We start from the raw sequence: 21709 nt of genomic DNA, 5'->3' as shown, positions 1-21709 counted from the left end.
AAAATAAACTCGTCCAAGATAAAGTTTACAATAAAATCAAAGTAAAATTCACTTTCTACACATCCTGGTTTCAATTTAATTATGATCTCTCTTCGATCTCAGTTGTCCACTGAGTTCAGAATAGGCTACTGAACCTGATCATCATAGACAATAGTAAGTTGTCTATGCGCGGCTGTTCAGAAAAAAAAGAAAGAAAAGAAAAAGATTTTTTCAAAGGGAAATGGTCGACAGTTTCGTGTTGTAGAATATTCTGTGATTGTGAGGTTAATGAATCAGCAACGTATATTGTGCCGTTAAAACATGTTTGATTAGTTTTCAATCAATTTATTTTAAGTTGATTCTTTGTTTCATTGTGTATACAAGTTTTGTGAAACGAGCGCAAGACAAGTTCATCTAAAATGGCGACGGATCAAATGAAAAACCGCATGCAAGTTTTCAAGAACACAGGCAAAGATGTCGATGTAAGCATAAATTCTTCCATAAATTGTATCATAACAACGTTATATTCCTAAGTTTGAAATATGATGGACGTGCTAATGTATTTACGTTAAATTTTTAGGAAATGCGCAGACGGAGAAATGAAGTGACAGTTGAACTTAGGAAGAATAAACGGGAAGAGACACTACAAAAGCGTCGTAATGTGCCTATCAGCGACTCCACAGATGAGGATGAGATCGAGAGGACGCTCGCATCTACCGATCTGAAGGAACTGGTGATGAATGCGGCGAATGCAGAAAACCCCGAAATACAATTAGCTGCTGTGCAACAATGCAGAAAGCTGTTATCCTCGGACAAGAATCCTCCGATCGATGACTTGATAGGCACCGGCATTCTTCCCGTACTAGTTCAATGTCTATCAAGAGCTGATCACCCGACATTACAGTTCGAAGCAGCATGGGCCTTGACAAATATAGCCTCAGGAACATCGGCGCAGACAAACAAAGTAGTCCACGCTGGTGCAGTCCCCCTGTTCCTTCAGCTCCTCATGTCGCCACATGAGAATGTGTGTGAGCAGTCTGTTTGGGCCCTGGGTAACATCATTGGTGATGGACCGGTGCTGAGGGATTTTGTCATAGAACTAGGTGTGGTGGAGCCACTGCTGAGCTTTATTAAGCCAGACATCCCTATTACCTTCCTGCGCAATGTTACATGGGTCATTGTAAACCTGTGCAGGAGTAAGGATCCCCCTCCACCTGTCAAGACCATTAAGGAAATCCTCCCAGCTCTCAATGTACTCATCATGCACACAGATATCAATGTAAGTATTCTATATTGACTCATGTGTCATCTAAATGACTCATTCAATTACAAGATCACAATGAAGAGTTACCAAAACAAAATAGTTCTTATGTCTTTCTTTCTTACAATGTGTTTGAAGATTTAGGATTTTCAACATTCCTATTTAGAAACTAAAATGGCTAGTGCCTAATCAACTGATAATTGGTTAATGGATGTTTTATACCAAATAAAAAATATGTAGTATCCTTCCAATTTTAAAATAGAAACTTGGAAATATCAAGAATTGTAAACATTTCAAATGTTTTTGAACAACAAACCACACACGTCTTTATGTTTACTTTGATGATTGCCAAATGCATGCCTAAAAGTAAACAAAATCATTTACATATTAATAAAACAAAAGACAAAATAAATAAACAAAAAAAAATATATTTTTAATAACTATGGAGAAGCAGATCATAGATATCCTTTCTTCTGTTGAAGGTGTATGCCAGTCAATGGAATAAGTCTCTATGAATAACAAGAATATGTCTGCAAATATTGTTAATAACATGTACTAATTTTTTTTTTCAGATCTTAGTAGACACAGTATGGGCAATCAGTTACCTAACAGACGGAGGCAATGAACAGATTCAGATGGTGATTGAATCTGGTATCGTACCGAAGTTGATCCCACTGCTCTCACACAAAGAGGTAAAGGTGCAGACGGCTGCTCTCCGGGCAGTTGGAAACATCGTCACTGGCACCGACGAGCAGACACAAGTTGTACTCAATTGTGACGCCCTCTCACACTTCCCTGCCTTATTGTCACATTCGGTATGTTGATGTGGATTTTACTTACTTTTGTCCACAGGGATTGCAAATGATTTTATTTTTCTTGAGGATTTTCTTGTAATGTAAGATACAGATGAGATATAATAATAATACATCTACAGAATATGATATAGTAATATTTATTTGTTATATGTACGAGTGTGCTATATGTGTAGTGAGCTTAAACTACAAATATAGCAAGTAATTATAGCAGTCAGTAATTTAAAAGAAATTCAATATTTTATTTCTAAGGTGCTATCATCAGATAGTATAGTCTAATATTTCACATTGCCAACCATGTTTATATGGTTAAAAATAAAACATACCAAGCTACTTCATTGTCGCCTTGTTTAATAACAGAAAATAATTTGTCCTACAGAAAGAAAAGATCTGCAAAGAAGCCGTGTGGTTCTTGTCAAACATCACAGCTGGTAACAAGCATCAGGTTCAAGCTGTGATTGATGCGGGCCTATTGCCCAAGATTGTGGAGAACCTTAGCCGCGGCGAGTTCCAGACGCAGAAGGAGGCGGCGTGGGCAGTGTCCAACCTGAGCATCAGTGGGACTAAGGAGCAGGTGGCCGCACTCATCAACTGCGGCGTCATCCCGCCATTCTGCAACCTGCTTAGCTGCAAGGACACCCAGGTTATCAATGTGAGTATCATGTTTACATTGGAATTTAGACTGATGTTTTTTTTGACGCTAAACAAGTTTCAAAACATCATAAAAGGAAAGAGAGAAAGGGGAAGACCAAGAACAGCTTACATGGAACAGATTAAATAGAAGACGAATGTGGTGTCTTATAAGGAAGTGAAAGAATTTGCCTTTGATAGACAAGAATGAAAAATACTACACTGACAAGAGCATGGCTCTTAAATTAGTAATGATGATAATATATAAACAACCAGTTTTCCGCTTGCAACTTCAACTTACGGTGTAGGCTTAAACAGGTATCAGAGAGACAAAAACGGATACAAGTCGGCCGCGTTCGAGTCGCACTTTCGTCTATGTATGGGCGAATGTTTTCTCCAGCTTGCCCACATAAATAATAATGGTACCTTGTGCCTTGTGTCCTCTAGGTTGTGTTGGACGGTCTAAGCAACATGTTGAAGATGGCGGGCGAGAACGCAGAGCAGGTGGCCAGCATGATCGAGGAGTGCGGCGGCATCGACAAGATAGAGGCGCTGCAGAGCCACGAGAAGATAGAAATATACAAGATGGCTTACGACATCATCGAACAATACTTTGCTGGAGAGGTAATATGATATCCCTTTGTATTTAGTTTAGTGGTTTCGATCCTATTTATCGAATTAGTTTAATAACTTAACATAAGCTTACGACTCATTTACGATACGACACGATTCATTTATAACAAACATCATAGAAGGAAAAATTGAAGGGAAGAGAGGAAGGGGTAGACCTAGGATGATAACATTTATGAAACAAATAAAAGAGAAGATGCAGGTCGTGTTGTATCAGGAGGTGAAGGTTTAGGCGGGAAGAAGAGAGGAATGGCGATTACTCCACTGACAAGAACGCAGCTCTTAAATAAAGAGAGAGAAGCTCACGACTATATCCCGATTGTGGTAGTCAAAGCTACATCCATCTTAAGATGAACTAAGTACCCACACCTCATCAAGCTGTCTGTTAGACCGACGTGATAGGTGATAAGCCGTATCGCCGTCTATAATGGTCGACCCAACTGAGTTAGTGAAAAATGCATTTAAGATAAATGTATAACTCAATGGTGCAAATCCGGTACCATGATGGTTTAATAGACTGTTTAATATTGAACATAGTTATTAGGATTAGTTAGAAAATGTGTTTTGTGTATCAGGAGGAGGACGAGACGCTGGCGCCGGCGGCGCAAGACGCGGTGTTCCAGTTCGAGTCCGCGGGCGGCGCGCCGCACGACGGCTTCCGCTTCTAAGCCTCCCGGCCGCCGCCGCCCCCCAGCCGCCCGCTAGCCCCCAACGTTTCGTCGAGGAACTTCCGCCGTATCTTACTCCGCCACTTACACTAAGTAACTATTTAGTTTAAGTTAACTCTAAGTGTAGTTTTGGTGAAACCGAACGCGTGTAGTGTCGGTTTCACCGAAATCTTAGTGACCGTTTAAGTTAAACGCTTTAATATATTTCTGTCAACCTTGATGAAACGTGTGGGCTCAGTCGGGATCGTACGTTCCGATCGCCGTTCGAGGCCTTGGCAGCTTGAGGAATCGAAGCTTAGGGAGGCTCGTGTATAGCTCTGCAGGCGAGAAATGTTCGAGTAGGTTATCTATCATGTCAATAAGTGTAGGTAATTAACGTTAGATATCATTGGATAATATTGTTGATACGGCGTGCGCATTCTCGCGTGCGGAGCGGCGCCGCATAATGCTCATAGCGGACCTGATGAATTCACGAACGAACATGAAGTTTAAATGTATATTTAGGCGTGTGATTTTGACGCAGACTTTTTTAATTATTCGACTAATTGTTATGATTAACTCGTTCGTCGATTCAGCAGGCGGACTCGTTACAAAAAGGCCTTAGCACCGTACTACCTCGTTGTAAAATTCGCGTTTGTAAAGAAATCGGTTGAAGTTTATATCGGTGCTGCGGCTTCGTTGTGATACAACTCTATTGTGATGTTTCAAATATTTTCATCTTGTTTTGGATTTCTTATTAAATAATGGACGACGGACACCACAGTTAGCTTTAACGATATCTGCGTACATCAGTACGCGCCTAGTGTATTCTGCTTACCGATTGAATGCTTTTATAACATAGTATTTATGTTTCAATTTTAACTCAGAGATTGTAATTGTCAATCGGAACGAACGCCATTTTTATTATCGTTATGAATTTATGTTCTGACATTCAGTCCATTTGTATCTATACCAATAAATAAATTCTGTCCAATATAAGTTGAGTATTTATTTCATAAAAATCAGTTCACACAATAAGAACACACACACACACACGATAAAACTTTTCAGTTCAGTTTGAATATATCGAGGGCAGTGAGTCCTGAAATGCTCCCGTCTTGTATATGTGACGTATTTCTCCTGATTTCTGAAAATTAAAATTAATTTCAAATTATCCACTGGTTGGGAATGGGAACAAATATTCCGTCATCGTTACTGGTGCGTCACGACAAATAAACGGTGACGTCACTGAGGGACATGATGACGTCACTGAGGGACATGATGACGTCACTGAGGGACATGATGACGTCACTGAGGGACATGATGACGTCACTGAGGGACATGATGACGTCACTGAGGGACATGATGACGTCACTGAGGGACATGATGACGTCACTGAGGGACATGATGACGTCACATGTGACTAAAAATAAATTGGCTACTGAGTGTTACCTTGCGTATTTCACAAGCGTAGCACTTGGCGTTGGCATAGGAGTAGTCGGTGGTGTCGTCCGCCAGCGAGCGCGCCGTCAGCCGCGACTGCAGCGACTCCGCGTCGTAGAACACACCCACCTTCTGCTGGAAGCTGGAACACAGACGCACAACAGGACAACACTTACTAACACGTATACAGACAAAGGGACAAGAACGAAAGTACGAGACGCTAGTGTTTTTCGACCGTCGTCATCGCAACGTCAACGTCGGCGGTGCGTAAACCCGCGTTCGGTAGACGGTCAGCGCCGACGTCGCGTCGCCGCGACGGCAACGACCCTCGTTAAACGTTTTTCGCTAGTGTGGGGGGACTCTAAAAAACAATTTACGGTTTGATGCGTGTTAGTTGTTTTTTCGCCCGTTTAAAATACGTTTTAGTCTATAGAATTCTCATATATGACGCACCCAGTCTTTTCAACATCAACAACACTCCAGTCGTCAGCAGGCATACACAATACTTACTTCGGCAGCGGTCGCGGCCAGTAGTTGTCAAGGCGGTTCACCTTCATAATTGCATTCAGCCGCTGCAGCAAACTGAAGTTATCCTGCTGGATCTTGGTCTTGCGATCGAGTTCTCGTTGACACTTCTTGAGCTTCACCGCTACGTGCGGCCGCGCCGGCGGCGGCCTGTCGTCGATAGCGGGCAACGCTGACCTCACCTGCGTAACAAAAACATATCAATAACCTAACCTGTGAAGTACCTACAACAGCAATTTGGCAGAAGAAAAACAAAGGCTAATGAACTAAAATGTAATGAATGGAATGTTGACCGTTAGTGGTTCCAAATTCAATTCAAATTGGTAATCAGTGAAAATACCCACACCAGTAACCCTGACACCAGGGTTGATGAGGTTGGTAATTCACCTCACAACCCACACGTTAGAAGAAGAAGTGAAAATACCTACTTGGTCCTTGTATTTTGCACTGCCCACATATCGAGACATAACAGTACTTACTTTAGATCTATGGTCCCTGAATCGTCTGTCTTCCCATGGCTGGATCAGTAGCTTATCTCGTCTAGATAACATATTTAAAGAAGGGATTATCTCTTAAAAATAATACAAATAAATGTTCTAGAAAGGAACACGGTAAGTGTACTGTATAATCAATGCAACAGCTGTTGCTATGAAACTTGTTTGCTTTAGAAATGGGTCCTGTCGGTATAGAAATGGAAATTAAGTTGGTTCAAGAGCGTGTTAGGGTCGAATATCGTAGGGTGCCGACGCTATTGCCTCGTTCTGCTGCATGCAGTCGCTCTCTCGCTCGAGCAAATGACAGTTCTGAGTAACAGAAAAGGATAGATAGAAGTTTAGAAAAGTGTGATGCGATATTTACAATTTTTTAGAAAGAAAGATACGTTTATTATAAAGGGACACCACAGTAACAAATATAAAATAAATAACAAATATATAATATAAAACACGGAGTAACACATAACTTACAATCAAACACATAATAAAAAAAAATAATTAAAAGACAACATACACGAGAAATACAAATAATTGTGTGTATGGACTGGTCAACGATGGTGGTGGTGTCCTTTATAAATTTTTTATGGTTATAAGTAACTTCTCTATTATAAAATATTATACATCAATGAAATAACTTCCACGTTTAGGCATCGTATAGTGTTGTTTATCACGTCGGATTTTCTTGTGTCTGAAAAGGGTAAAATAATTAAAACAGCTTTGCAAATTAATAAATAAATTATAATGTTAAATATTATACACTGCACTTACAATGGTATCATATCATGCTCGTTACATCAGATAATATACACGAAAACGTACAAACACATGGTTACAATAATTAAAAAAAAATATACTTTGAGCAATATAAAAATAAAAAACCGAATCACTCTATGACCTAAAACTAAGTATTAACTGATACATGTTTCCAACTGTGGATAGGGTACTTTGGTACCGCACATTTCTATGGCCATGGTATAAAAAGCATAGGAATGTATGTACCTCTGCGTTATTTCCATTATAATTTTGGCAATGTTTCGTTATAAAGCTTTTCGTTAATTTTTAACGATTAGAAATTAGTCAAATGCCGATATAGGCAAACACAATTATACACTCCAACACAATGCTGCTAATTCCAGCATACACCACCAATTTTAAGGTACGCTTGTCATTTTCCTACCTGACGAAAAGGAAAGGGACGGATGATTTACAGTCGTTAATTTTAAAACGAATGAGTGAATGAAACAACAACCCATTATAACCCATACGAATCAAATAACCATCTCACAGGTATGCAACCGGCTTGACGTGTGCAGTCAACTTAATTCTGTCGGGTTATACGCTGGTTTCTGCCGAAAATCATTTTATTTTCTTCGGGTAATTTACAGCATTAATAATATATTAATAGAAACTAATTGCCGTTACTCATTATTAATTTTTAGCCTATCGATTACCCGTCCCTTTCCTTTTCGGCGTGTAAGAAGATGACAGATATAACTTATTAGGTGTCTGCTGTAACCAGCGCCAATAGACATTTAAATCTTGTTAATATTGTTTTACATTCCGAATATCTTGCCATTTTGTGCTTGCTTACGTTTTTATTGAACATAATACGCAATACGATAACTAGCGTGGATGGAGCCTCCATTCGTATTAAATATCCAAATACTCACAGGCAAACTGACCTCATACAAACCGGAAGACAGGAAACATTAGTCTCCATAATTTAATTTCATAAGTGAGCTACGATGACTGATACATTTTGCCATGACAGAACATAACAATTATAAACAATATTGTGTTCTAATTTAAATTATTTTTTCCTAATAAAATTCTACAATACCGTTGAGTTTGCCTCGCATTAAATCCTAATTACATTTACTGAGTATAAAACGTATTAAATACATCAAAAAGATCTAGTAACTTACATCCCAGCTTGAGATACCACTTAGCTTTAATCTGCGTCCTCATAGAACAATGTTCATTTTGCTTCCATTCCGTTTCTAGAACTTTCCCTCCTTCACTTCCCACTCCCACTGTCATCTCTACTAATGCTGAATGTTCTAGAACAAAACGAAGCTTATACAATTGTTCACCTACACACATCCCACTCTACTGGTACAAAATTGGTGTAAGGAATTACTATTGCGGCAAAACCTAAGTCATATCTCAACGTATCACATGTAATTAACATTAGTGTGCCGTTCGCAGACTTACTGATTTGACTGTTGACTGGTTTTCGAGGATGTTTTCCATAAATAAATACATCAAAATCCAATCTCTACTTTAGTATATTAAATTAAATGCAATACCATTTCATTTGTTGAAGGAAATGCTGGGAAAACACCCGTACCAAGTCATGCAGTGTGGAGCTGTCCATGTGTCGCGATACAAACAAACAGCTCCTGGTAATATCTACGCGACGCTCCGCCCGGCGCCCTCCTGACCGCTCACACTGTCAGTTACATCATCACGAATCATCTAACTGACAGTTGAAGCGCGCTAATTCCGTCACGTAAACATATGGTCTGCTATCTTAAACTCTATTGCGCATACAAAATTCTACACTTGGTGCGTAAAATGACTCAAATGCGTATAAAACAAAAAGTTCTTAGAAAAATAAACGATTAGCTATATATTTTAATACTTTCCTTATGGAGTGTCTTTATTTTACGAATGTGGACGAAATAAATGTGCAGGAACATTATAATACATATAGGCTTTGGGATGTATAAAACGTTACAAAGATGGGAAAAACTAACTGTGATTCAAGGTTAAGAGACTAGAAGTAATAATCTAGTGAATTGTATGTAGTTGTATGACCCACCCTTATTTATATCAAATTAATTTATTACGTGCAAATTCTAGTATAAAGATTGGCAGCTAACTGGAAGATTTCCGTCTAACATACAAGTTGCTGCACACACATACAAACACACACACACAACCGGTAAGGGAGGGAGAAACAATCGAAATTATACCTAACACTTGCACGAGAGTCGATGTGATTCGCATTTCATTTGTTATATTGGTAGTAACATCTAAAATAAACTAACATATAAATACAATAGAACAACAAGGATAGCTGCCCTGTTTATAATTTCACAACTATTATTTATTTGTCTAATCGGATACATTGATATATTGCAAGAGATTGGCAAGTTAACACAGAGTAGTCACTATCATATATTTTTGACATGTTATAACCAGCGATCGCATATACGGGCGCTTATTTGTTTAATCTTCATAAAGGATATGAAGCGGCTTCTTAAAACGATTCATTTTTATAATGAAAAAAGTGGCTGTGAGATACGGACGGACAGACAGACATGACGAATCCATAAGGGTTCCGTTTTTGCCATTTGTCTACAGAACCCTAAAAAGTCCTGGGATTGAATAAAACGTTATGATGGGTTAAAAAATTGTGGATATCCTTAAAACAGATCCTTTGTCAATGCAATTTTATTTAATACAAAAGTGCTATCCGTATTAGTCAATCAGCGCAACTTTAGACAAAAAAGCGCCCAAATCTCCAATGGCTGGACACTGCTAATAAGGGCTGTAATAAACATATAAAACCGACCAAGTGAGTAGCGTATTATCCTGTATCCCAAACACACATTTTATTATATTTATACGGTGAGTTTTCGGCTGATAAAGTTTGAAGTAAACAGTTTCTGTGTTAACTTTCCAATAGTAAAAATAATGTTATTTCGCGTATGAATAGTACAAGCGAAAGCGAGTGATGTCGGCGTATTGACTAGCGACAGTCACATCAGCGGAAACCACAGACTGAGATTCCAACCCGCGACGCAAGTCTACAGCACATCCTTCACCTGACGATATAATATTTATCTATATCAGAGACGTGTTTTTTTTTAAATATCGCTGTAGACTCCCGCCGATCACAACATACACACAATGGGATATTTCAAAATTCGTTGTCGAAATGACTAAAATTTTGTAGATACAGTTATCAGACTATTCGGTCTCAAACTAGTCAGACTTTATTTACTTGGTAGCTACAATTACCTAAAATGTGCACGACACTCATTTGTATATTTTTACGTAGTATCGTAAATTTATCTTTTTTGTTGACATCAAAAAGGTGGAGGTTCTCAATTCGACGCGTGTGTCCCGAACCTCCCGGGTTCTCAAGTATCGTTCAAATTACAGTTCTGTAAAATAAAACTTCACTATACTACGTACAAACATCATAAAACAGTGCGACACACATCAATATCACGTCGTGATATAGCGAGTAAACCTCGCGTTGTCTTTAATTTTGAGCTACATATAATACTCAAAAATATAGGCCTGCACGCGTGTTCATATTCCTATTGATCAAATACATGATATTTTTAAACATATTCATCTGTTATTTATTTAATTGCGCATAGGCCTGACAGAACATTTACTATGGGAATATATGAAAGAAAAATAAGGTATTTTATCACACATGCAGAACTATACTTTGAGCGTATTCAATACAAAATCCCTCCTCGCCATCCGCCCCTCAGTTCCCCTGATCATGACCACATATAACTTACGTAGCCAAACATCACAACGTCGTGTATAAACACCTACATAATAATCATCACATCCTCACATTGCTTGCAGGAAAACCCACCAAAAATATCATTAGTAAAGTAATAAGTACCTAAAAAGTTAAATAAACAAAAATAATGATTGAGGGGAAGCCTGTGCCCAGTAGGACGACTATTATTATAAGAATAATATATTAATAAAATATATTAAAATAAGAATGTCTAAGAAATTATTATAAGAATTAAATCAAGGCAATGCTTTGCCTGTTCCAACAATGGAATAAAATAAATTGCCCGTATATAACAATCTTGTAAACGATATTCTCAAGAAATTTAAAATACATATACCTGGCCACCTCCATTACTTATACTGGTCAGGTTTCCCGCAAGCATGTATATATCCGAAGACGACCATAAAAAACCTTAAAAGTTGGATTACCTATCGAGAAATTAATTTGTGACATTCCTCGATACACACCTTTATACAAAACGCTGTAACTATAAACTCATTTAGAAATTATCCTACATTACTAACGGGACTTACCTAAATAATATGATATAGAAAACGCTCTTATATTACTAATAGAGATGCGGTAAAAAGCCGATTTTTGGTTTATTATCGTTACATTTATTATTTTTGCGTTGTTTCAACGCCGCGTTATTATACTACACATAAAAGAGTATATTATTATGGGTCATTTTACCTAAACAGATTCCCTTGTTCAATAGATTAGTTTTAGGGATGTATTTTAAACAGGTTTAGCTCGTTATCTCTCAAGCCGCCAGAGCAATTTGCAGCCTCAGGCGTAACCCCGGTATAACTAGTGCTGTAACTGTGAACTCCGAGCCTATTCAGGCCTACACACCTACCAAAATACATCCATAATGATAAAGGGACCCGTCCCTCTCTCCTCCTATGGCCTATAAAATTCTACCGACACCGCTATACTTCGTCTATGTCTCCGACTAGACCACAGGAGTCCTTCGAGACTCGTGCAATCCTTCAATACAGGGTGTTAGTGACATCGTAACGAAAACTGAGGGATAATTGAGACCATGATTCTGAGTTGACATCAAGTGGAATTTTCCGTCGCAAAAGTATGGAATACAAAATCTGTAAAAAAAATCCGACAGGAAATTCTACTTGATATAAAATATAAACTCAGAATCATGGTCTGAATCAACCCCCTCAGTATTTGTTACGATGTCACTAACACCCTGTATGAAGAATAATTATGAATTTACATTGAACTGGATTGGATGATAATTTTAAATTGACAATGTGATTTGAAAATGAGTGATTTGGCAAGGAATTTGAAACATACAAGGAACGGCAACATGTTTGGTGTTATACTAAAGTCTAATAGAATTTTGCGAACAATTAAAAAATGACAAGGGATATGGCCTTAGAATACAAGAGGGACAATTTGTGAACTAATATTTTCAGTCTACGGTCAAGTTAATGATGTAGATTTGTTTAAACATTTGGGAAATTCAATTAGATCAAGCGGTACATCGGAGTAAGTAGAACTCAGTAACTAAACGTCACGGGTCATAGGCCGAAATATAAATACTTTTCCCTCGACAACCTTCACGGGTATTCCGAAGTCCGACCTTTATAAATGCACACATTCACATCACGTCAAGGAGAGTGGCCGTGGAGGGTCATCGAAGGAGTACTCAGCAGCCGGCCCTGGCGCCGCCGCTAGCACCACGCGGGTGTCCGCCGCGGGCTCAGCACGGGGCGCCCGCGCGCGGCAGCGGCCTCACCAGGTACAGCTTCTCGCCCTGGACACAATACACATCTTTACCCTTTAACCAGCAAGCTCCTGCGGCGAGTCAAGTTATTCTGCGATCGCAATAACCTAATACACACCTAATGATTGGTCACTTTAGGAAACACATACATAACTTCACGCCTATTTCCCACCGAGGTGAGCAGAGACTATGGAATTCCATTTGCTTTTATTTTGACACACTTCTCTTACTTCTTCTTGGAATTCTATAGTCTCTGCTTACCCCGGTGGGAAATAGGCGTGAGTTTATGTATGTATGTATGTTCTCTTACTTCTTCCACATTCATCAATCATATCCTTAGGGGTATTTTTGTGTTATTTTCTTTTGTTAAGTGCATACATAGGTGCTGAATCGGGCAACAGAGTTGTCCCCGGCGTGTGCGCCGCGTACCTGCTTGTTGGTGTAGATGGGCGCGCGCTGGTAGTGCTGCACGAGCTGGTCGAGGGCGGGGAACTTGCGCTGCCCGATGCAGTACATGTTGCCCTCCACGTGCACGCGGAAGTGCTTGTTGCGCCCCGGCGCCTTCAGGGACACGCTGAAGTCGCCCACCTAAACATACCAAGATCATTGGAGACTTTATCACGCAGCCGATAGTGAGAGTCGTTTAATGTTTTAAATAAAAATAATAAAACAGAAGGAACTTCTTCTATCGTGTGGGTTGTGAGGTGGATTACCAACCCCATCAACCCTGGTTTCAGGGTTATTATTGAGCCGTCATAAGACTACTACTACTAGTACTTACTGATGTAAGTACGTAGTTGTTAAGTACGTAGTTGGTAAGTAAGTAGTAACCGGGACCAAAGGCTTAACGTGCCTTCCGAAGTATGGATCATCTTACTTTTGGACGATCAGGTGATCAGCCTGCAATGTCCTAACCAAACTAGGGATCACAAAGTGATTTGTCCCCACCGGAAATCGAACCCGGGACCTCTGGATCGTGACCACATCGCTCAACCACTGGACCACAGAGGCCGTCAGAAGGAACATAAAGTTGATACAACTCAAACAACATAAGAAAATAAATGATAATTTTACTTTGTTAAAGAAGGAATAACTATTCCTTCAAAGCATGGTGAAGTATGCTCCATACCCCTCCGCTTGGTTGAGGGGAGGACTGAGCCCAGCAGGGCGCCGTATATAGGCTGTTTATGTTATAGCATGTGTATAGTGTCTACTGACGTTGGTCTCGGAGTCGCGGATGAGGAAGTCCCCGTCGTGGCCGTGCTGGTTGAGCAGCGCGTCGCAGTGGCCGCGCGTGATGGCGCCGTAGTACCAGGCGCGCCCCGCGCAGCCCCCGCCGCCCCCCGCGCCGCCCGCCTCGCCCGGCTCGCTGCGGGACACCGGCGTACCATTCAAATGACTACGAAACACTCGCATAGGCTTGTTATGTGGGGCAGTGGGACAAATTTACAACGTGCATTCATATCACAAAAAAAATGTATCAGAGCTCTTACTGGTACACCACCACTTGAGAGTTGCAAGCCGCTCTTCCTGAAACTTGGTTTGCTGCCACTACCGGCCTTATATATTTATGACTCATGTGTGTTTGTAAAACAACATCCTGATCTTTTTACAAAAGCCTTTGAAGTACATTCAAACTCTCGGAGTGTTAGAAACCCCTTCAGACTAGTTTTCGAAGAAACGCCGCGGACACGAAAATATAATCTTGGTAGTACGTGTATGTGCGTGCGATTATTCAACAAATTACCTTTTGACATTCAGAAACTGTCGACGAATGATTTTCAGAAGGAATTGTATAAATGGATTTTGGCAAAAAACATTTACAAAATTAAAGATTTTATTGAATTTTGATAACTTTTGACATGAATGTACTTAATATAACCATCATTTTTGACATGTACCTAACTATTAGAGTATTTTTTTTTTATTTATTTTTTTATTGTTTGTTTTCATTGTATTTTGACTATTTTAATATTATTCTTTGACTTGTTAGTACACTAACAAATTTGCATGCCTATGTTATGGCCAAATATGTTGTTCTTAAATATTATTTATTGTTACCACCTTAAATACCATATTTGTGCAATAAATGATTTGATTGATTGATTGATTGATTGATTGACATATACATAAACGTCAGATTAGCTCCATCAAAAAACCCGACTATGACAGTTCTAACCATATTCTATATTGTTTCCTGTGGCATGGCAATTGCTTCAATTTGGCCTTTTTAACTCTGCTGCTACAAGAAACAACATGGTATATGGCTCGAAGTGGTCTAATAAGCAGGGGGGGGTCTACAATTGCTACATTGAAGCAATTCATCTTAAAAATCAATAATGCTATTTGACATCTGTTGACATTGCTCACCTACTTGCATATGCGCAAATGTCAATATTGCTTTTTTAGATGAATTAAAGGAATTGCATTGTAGCGGCATATCTTACGTTATCTGACTGCGCAACAGAAAAGGATGATAATGTTTTTTTTGTTGCGTACTAATTTATATAAAGGATTTATAAATAGTTTATGACAGCTAAACTTTTGTGCATGTGATGTGATGAGGACAAGCCATTTAGTTCTATCGAACACTTATTTGTTTTTATTTAGGCGCAAATTATGTTTGTAACATAATGGAAATCTGTAAGTTACAAACGAAGAGTCTAGAGAGAGACGGAAGAGACGTACTGTTGAGATTATTGATTGCGATTTAATAAATAATAGTAAAGTATAGAGCCGTCCCAGAATGGTGGCCACGGGAAGGAAAAGGTCAGTGGGTAGTCAACGGCCTGTCAGACGACACCGTTGCAACGGCGGGAAGGTCTACTTCTTATCGTGTGGATTGTGAGGTGGAATACCAGCCTCATCAACCCTGGTGTCAGGTTTATTATTGATCTGCCAAAGGCCCCTGACATAAGTAATAACCGGGACCAACGGCTTAACGTGCCTTCCGAAGCACGGATCATCTTACTTTCGGTTGCGGGAAGGTTGTGGATGAGGTTGGCGCGGGACCGGAAAGGGTGGTGTAAAATGGAGGAGGCCGATACCTAGCAGTGGGATGCGGGCTGATGATGATGAATAAAGTATAAGATTACCTGTAGGGCTGCGTGAGGTAGTCGGCGAGCTCCTGCAGGTAGTTCCGGGGCACCAGCCCCAGCTGGCCGCGGGAGTCGCGCGCGCGGTACCACTCGGGGTCCGAGGGTGGCCGCTCGATGATCTCCAGCCGGTCGCCCTTCTCGAACGACAGCTCCTGCTCGTTGTTGGACGTGAACGAGTACAGCGCCACCTGCCGGAACAACAAGCCACGTTAATCGCATGTACTACTCACCCAAGTACATTATTGTCACATGAGCCATGTCGGGGACCTTAGCCTTTGGCTCAAAGTAACCCTAATACCAGGATTTATATAGTTTTAGGCCTTACCCATTGTGTCCATTGTGCTCAATCAGCGGGTTTAGCACCGTAAGCGCGCGACTCTTTCTCGCCTCGACATACGTCACTCTCTCACAGTACTGCACAGAACGAGACAGATGATCTCTGTCGCGGCGAGAAAGAGTCGCGTGCTTACGGTGCTAAGCCCGCAGCTCAATAAAAAATTGTATCTATCTATATCTTACCCAGCTCTTTACTACCGTTATTTGCTCTTTAAATAATGTTAATTACTTTGTTAAGCTACGTACAATATAATTTGCAAAAATTAAGGTCATCTAAAACTGTTCTCAAAGTATAATTGGAGTAAGGTCGCAAGAAGAGACCCATACAACTTTAGCTGTTATGAAGTAGTTTTAGTGATAAGTAAACATTTTTTTATTTATTTTTATTATGTGCAATAAAATCCACATAAGATCCCTTGCAATAAGGCAGCCCATTTGTACTGTTACTAAATATTTGTTTGTTCTGTTTGTGTGCAATAAATTATAATAATATTTGATTTGTTTTGTAGACACCATCTAATTTAATTTTAAGTAATACCTGTCACTTTCTTACCCATCGAAAAGAAAGGGACGGGTAATCGTTAGGCTTAAAATTTATGGATCACGTCAATTTTAGGCAGAAATAAAACAACCCTCCCAAATTCTTATATTGGCCAATAACCCGACAGAATTAAGTTGACAGCAGACGTCAAACGGGTTGCATATCAGCGAGATTCCTATTTTATTCGCCCGTGTTATTCATTTTAAAATTAACAGTTGTCAATCATCCGTCCCTTTCCTTTTCAACGGATAAGAAAATAACAGGTATAACTTGAAATAAAATTAGGATGTGTCTGCAGGGATCGGGGCCAATATAATATATTGTTTTGTATAGAGCATTTCCTTCCTCTCGCTAGACGGGTCAGAAGTATTTTTTTATTGTACCATCATCATCATCATCATTATCATCAGCCCATTAACGTCCCCACTGCTGGGGCACGGGCCTTCCCTATGGATGGATAGGGAGATCGGGCTTTAAACCATCACGCGGGCCCAGTGCGGATTGATGGTTATTAACGACTGCTAATGCAGCCGGGACCAACGGCTTAACGTGCCTTCCGAAGCACGGAGGAGCTCGAGATGAAAACTATTTTTTTTTGTGGTCTCCCATCCTATGACCTGCCTTTGCGAAAGTTGCTTTACTTCAACAATCGCAGACCGAGCGTGTTAACCGCTGCGCCACCGAGCTCCTCAATTGTACCATACAGTAAATTCATTCAATAAATTTAATATAATATAATGTGACAATATTTGTTGCAATAAATCATGCTATTATTTGTCTTTATCAATTGGATGACTAATAAAATAAATGTCACAAGGAATTCCCTTTGAAACAACTACACAATAACTTTACAGGTCAAAAGATGATGAATGACTAACATATAGGTACAACATAACCCATTATACTCTCTGTCTACCCCACAATCTTGAATAGTATGATGATATTCATCGACATTATGTTACATACATACATACATACATACATAAACTCACGCCCGTAATCCCTAATGGGGTGGGCAGAGCCACAAGTAATCAAAAGACAACTTGCAGCCACTGTTGATACGAATTCCAAAGATGGATATGATGAACCTTATGGTGATAAGGGATCAGCCTATCGCCCATAACATTAGTCCATCATGTTAGAGGACACAATCCCTCTGTCGGTTTTTACGACATGCCCGGGAAGAGAAGCAAAAATGTTCTTCGTTTGTAATGTTACAAAAAGCACATAATTACAAAGAGTGCTGAGTGAGTGAAGCAGGCGGCAACTGGACAGACATTCAAATCAATTAACTGTTAATTGGCCAGATGTCACCAACCCACTTGTACTACATTACACATAATAACCTATCTGACTATTCTTTTACCTTATGTGTAACATTTTAATTTATAAATGTACCCATTAAGTTACGAATTCCTTTCCTCATTTTTTTGCAAAAATTACGTGTGATCAAGCATCTAACTATAGCGTTAAATGTATGTAAAATACCACCTGATTTTCGGGAAGTAATATGGATCCATGCTTCGGAGGGCACGTTAAGCAGTCGATCCTAGCTACTATTTACCGTAGTAAGTATGTAGTCGTTACATGAGCCATGTTAGGAAATCTTTGGTGTATCAATAGTAACCCTGACTCTAGGGTTGATGACTGGGGTCATTGACCTTACAATCAATAGAGGATAAAAAGACCACCTATATATACAAGTATTATATGTTTAGTGCCTAAATCAGTTTAAAATAAGCTAAGAGTGAATAGGCATTTGCTAAGTAAGAGTGATCCACCCTAGACCATGTCATCACATACCATTATTTAAAAAAATAAAAATAAAATAAGGCATGGAGCTTATCACTACATAGCATAAAACAAAGTCGCTTTTTCTGTTCCTATATCCCTATGTACGCTTAAATCTTTAAAACTACGCAACGGATTTTGATGCGGTTTTTTTAATAGATAGAGTGATTCAAGAGGTAGGTTTATGTGTATAATAACTTCCAATAAATAGTAGAGAAATACTGTTATTTTTGAGGTTTTTTAATGTGATGTCGTAAATTATTTCATTTTTTCCTCAGCATTGCACCCGAGCGAAGCTGGGGCGGGTCGCTAGTATTCTATACAGTAGATCTAAGTAATACAAAAGCTGATTAATAATACGCATTTTTTTCCTAGTATTTAAGGATATCATCATCATTGGCCACAGCATCTATCGTAGATGATTGTTGCAGTACTTGTGAGTCTACGGGTTCCCGCAGCGCCGCCGATGGCTATAGAGCCCTATAGCAGCGCGGCATTTCTTGCCACATCGTAGTATTTAAGGATAAGCTTACCACAATATCAAGGACGTTTTCGGCCATGGCATACGTGTGCACGGGGTCCTCAGCATCGCCCTCCTCACTCGTGTAGTTCGACGGGAACCTACGGGGAAACATGTTCGATGATTACTCAATGTTATTGTGACCATTGAGTAATGCCATTGTGGTTTTATGTTATTGTGACTATATCACCTATGAGGCGAGTAAATAATGCTCAAATTCTAAGGACTCCAATTGCATTACTAACAGTGTACAAATAACACACAGTCACTGAAATATCCTCTGAATATTCAGGAAAAAACTAACGAAAAATATAGAATGGAATTTGAATTAAACTTAGCTGACGAGAAGCGGGCGTGGTGATGTTAGGTTAATTTGAATTTTAAAATGGAATAGGATTTCTTGATGAAACAGAATCTATATTGTTAGCATGTGTTTGAAAATATAAATGCTCCTCTTTCGTCATTTTCTTTTTTTTTACAAATGAGCATTGACAATTTAGACTACAGCTTTTTGGAATTAAGGCGAAATTTACTATCATTTAGTGGTTGAATAATATAAGGGTGTAAATAAAGGTGTCAACTGTGAACTGACCATCCAGTGTGCGCCTGGTACTGCCCTCTCCACCAGCCATCATTGCTTTTCTCCAATATGAGTATGCGCGTGCCCTTGGTGAGCGAGAGCTCGTCGGGCTGCTGCGCCTGGTAGTTGTACTTGACGACGGCGGTGCCCAGCGCCTCCGTGGGTTCGACGCGGCGCGCGCCCGGCGAGTCCGGCCCGCCGCCACCGCCGCCGCGCACCGGAGAGCTGTTCGACGGCAACGTCTTCGAGCCCGACCCTTTCTTCACTTTCTTTTTAATACTGAAATGACATGTTGGCATGAAAATTCTTCAGTTAAATAACCTCTTGTCAAAATGATTGAATAGTTTTCAACAGTCTCATGCATTTTAGGTATGTATCTCATACAAGATTTTGAAGAAAATGTTCAACTGTCGCGCCACGGCATGCACCTTCCACAAAATTCGGTGCGCGCGACGCGGTTTCTGAGCAGAGCCTGCATAAGTTGTTAATGTTTGGTCAAATCCCACATAAAAAAATATACACACAATATCACCATGTAAAATGCTAATAATATTAATTTATAAAATTGAATAAATTGTTATGTGACTGAAGTAATGATAATTCAAAACTATGCTACTAGACTAATATTACTTGCGGCTCTGCCCACCCCATTAAGAATTAAGGTCATGATTTTACGTATGTACATATTTATAAAAAATAATATAAGATTGTTCACTAAATGTGTTCTATTATACCTGTCAAATAATGAGGGTTTCTCCTTTTTAACATAGTTACTGGGTACATATCCTGACTGGCTGCGGGCATTCTGCACCCGCCACCAGTGTTTAGAGTCGTCCAGCAATAGATATCTCTCATTCTTACGCAGATCCAGTTCCTGAGCCCCTTGCGCTGCATAGTCATACTTTGCTACCACATAGCAAACATCATCCTGAAATTTTTATAAATAATATTTTAACATATTCTATACTTATAGGAAGTTCATATTTACATTCGACTGGAATGAGGTTACTTAATCAATTAAAATGTTATTTAATGTATTTTATCTAAATTATGGATCTAAACATTGAAGGTCTTTAACACAAGTAAATTAGGTACTTAGACATTCTTTCTAAAATAATATACTGTACAGAGTGCAGTAGTAGTATCTTTTGTATAAAAGAATTAACTTGTTGTTGAATAGTATAATGACAATGAGCACCCTAATTTGGTATAACTTTTGCCTCAGGCAAGCAGTATTTTTGGCCTTGACATAGCTGTGATTGTAAGTTATAGAAAAAGTAGGAGTAGGTACACCTGGCCACTTTTTCAAGTAGGGATCTTATTAATGAAACAATGTTGTTATAGATGGGAAAGAAGTGTTAACATGAAGGTGGCATCTTTCTGTCTATACCACGATGGTTTCTTCAGCGGGTATATTGCATATTTTAAAGTAGTATAGTAGCTTAGAAGTGGGGGTATACCTGAGCGTTCTTCCCATGCCTGGTGTTAGCCATGGCGGGTGCCGGCAGCGGTTTGCTGGCCCACACCGAGTCTGCGGCGCGTACCGACCGCGTTTCCAACATGACACCCTCGCCGGACACCAGGGACTGCGCCCTCACTGACACATCGCCGCCGCACTGCACCACTCCGACAACCACCACAACACTTACTATCGATTACCCAATAACACACCAAAAAACTTCCTTTTGTTTATCGAGTCTTGCGGAAACCAATGGAAAGCCACCGATCAACTAAAGAAGTCCTTCTATATGATGAATTTTAACGTCAAATACAAAAAGAATTTTCGTTATAAAACTTGTCCCTAACTATTTCCTTATCCTAAGTATATATTTTTGGTGGAATTTTATCACTGTATATTTTAAAACTGGATTTTTTACAAGAAATTCACATAATCTCGGTGGGGCTGCTACGAATCAATAGACAAGCGACATTTTTTTTTGCAGAAATTCATCAATTTCACCTGTCATAGACAACTTATGAACAACTACTCCGTTTAGTTTAGAGCAAAGAAATACCTACTTCATTTTCATTTGTGAAAATATTTATTACACTACAGTTGATTAAATTATAATAATTAACTGAAAAATCTAAACTCTGTTTTGCAGATTTTCTGAAAACAA

General features: G+C 39.4%; 3 protein-coding genes across 3 annotated transcripts; 1 reads left to right on the top strand and 2 right to left on the bottom strand.

The window, feature by feature from the left end:
* The first annotated feature begins 176 nt into the window (after positions 1-176).
* Positions 177-4958, top strand: LOC126369537 (importin subunit alpha-4). Its single transcript, XM_050014051.1, has 6 exons — positions 177-461; positions 560-1258; positions 1813-2055; positions 2432-2704; positions 3130-3306; positions 3888-4958. Exons 1-6 carry the CDS (start codon positions 399-401, stop codon positions 3978-3980), a joined length of 1548 nt encoding a protein of 515 aa, XP_049870008.1. The 5' UTR covers positions 177-398; the 3' UTR covers positions 3981-4958.
* A 13-nt stretch (positions 4959-4971) lies between these two features.
* On the bottom strand, positions 4972-6478 carry LOC126370650 (uncharacterized). Its single transcript, XM_050015656.1, has 4 exons — positions 6407-6478; positions 5913-6109; positions 5412-5544; positions 4972-5106 (listed from the first exon to the last, which is right to left on the bottom strand). Exons 1-4 carry the CDS (start codon positions 6476-6478, stop codon positions 5032-5034), a joined length of 477 nt encoding a protein of 158 aa, XP_049871613.1. The 3' UTR covers positions 4972-5031.
* A 659-nt stretch (positions 6479-7137) lies between these two features.
* Positions 7138-21510, bottom strand: LOC126369692 (cytoplasmic protein NCK1). The gene is made up of 8 exons (XM_050014299.1): positions 21050-21510; positions 20324-20517; positions 19602-19868; positions 19023-19110; positions 15819-16009; positions 13942-14092; positions 13153-13311; positions 7138-12753 (listed from the first exon to the last, which is right to left on the bottom strand). Exons 1-8 carry the CDS (start codon positions 21149-21151, stop codon positions 12700-12702), a joined length of 1206 nt encoding a protein of 401 aa, XP_049870256.1. The 5' UTR covers positions 21152-21510; the 3' UTR covers positions 7138-12699.
* Positions 21511-21709: the final 199 nt, after the last annotated feature.

Source organism: Pectinophora gossypiella, chromosome 1, assembly GCF_024362695.1.
Source record: "Pectinophora gossypiella chromosome 1, ilPecGoss1.1, whole genome shotgun sequence".
Classification (NCBI taxonomy): domain Eukaryota; kingdom Metazoa; phylum Arthropoda; class Insecta; order Lepidoptera; family Gelechiidae; genus Pectinophora; species Pectinophora gossypiella.
This window is presented reverse-complemented; position numbering and strand designations above follow the sequence as displayed.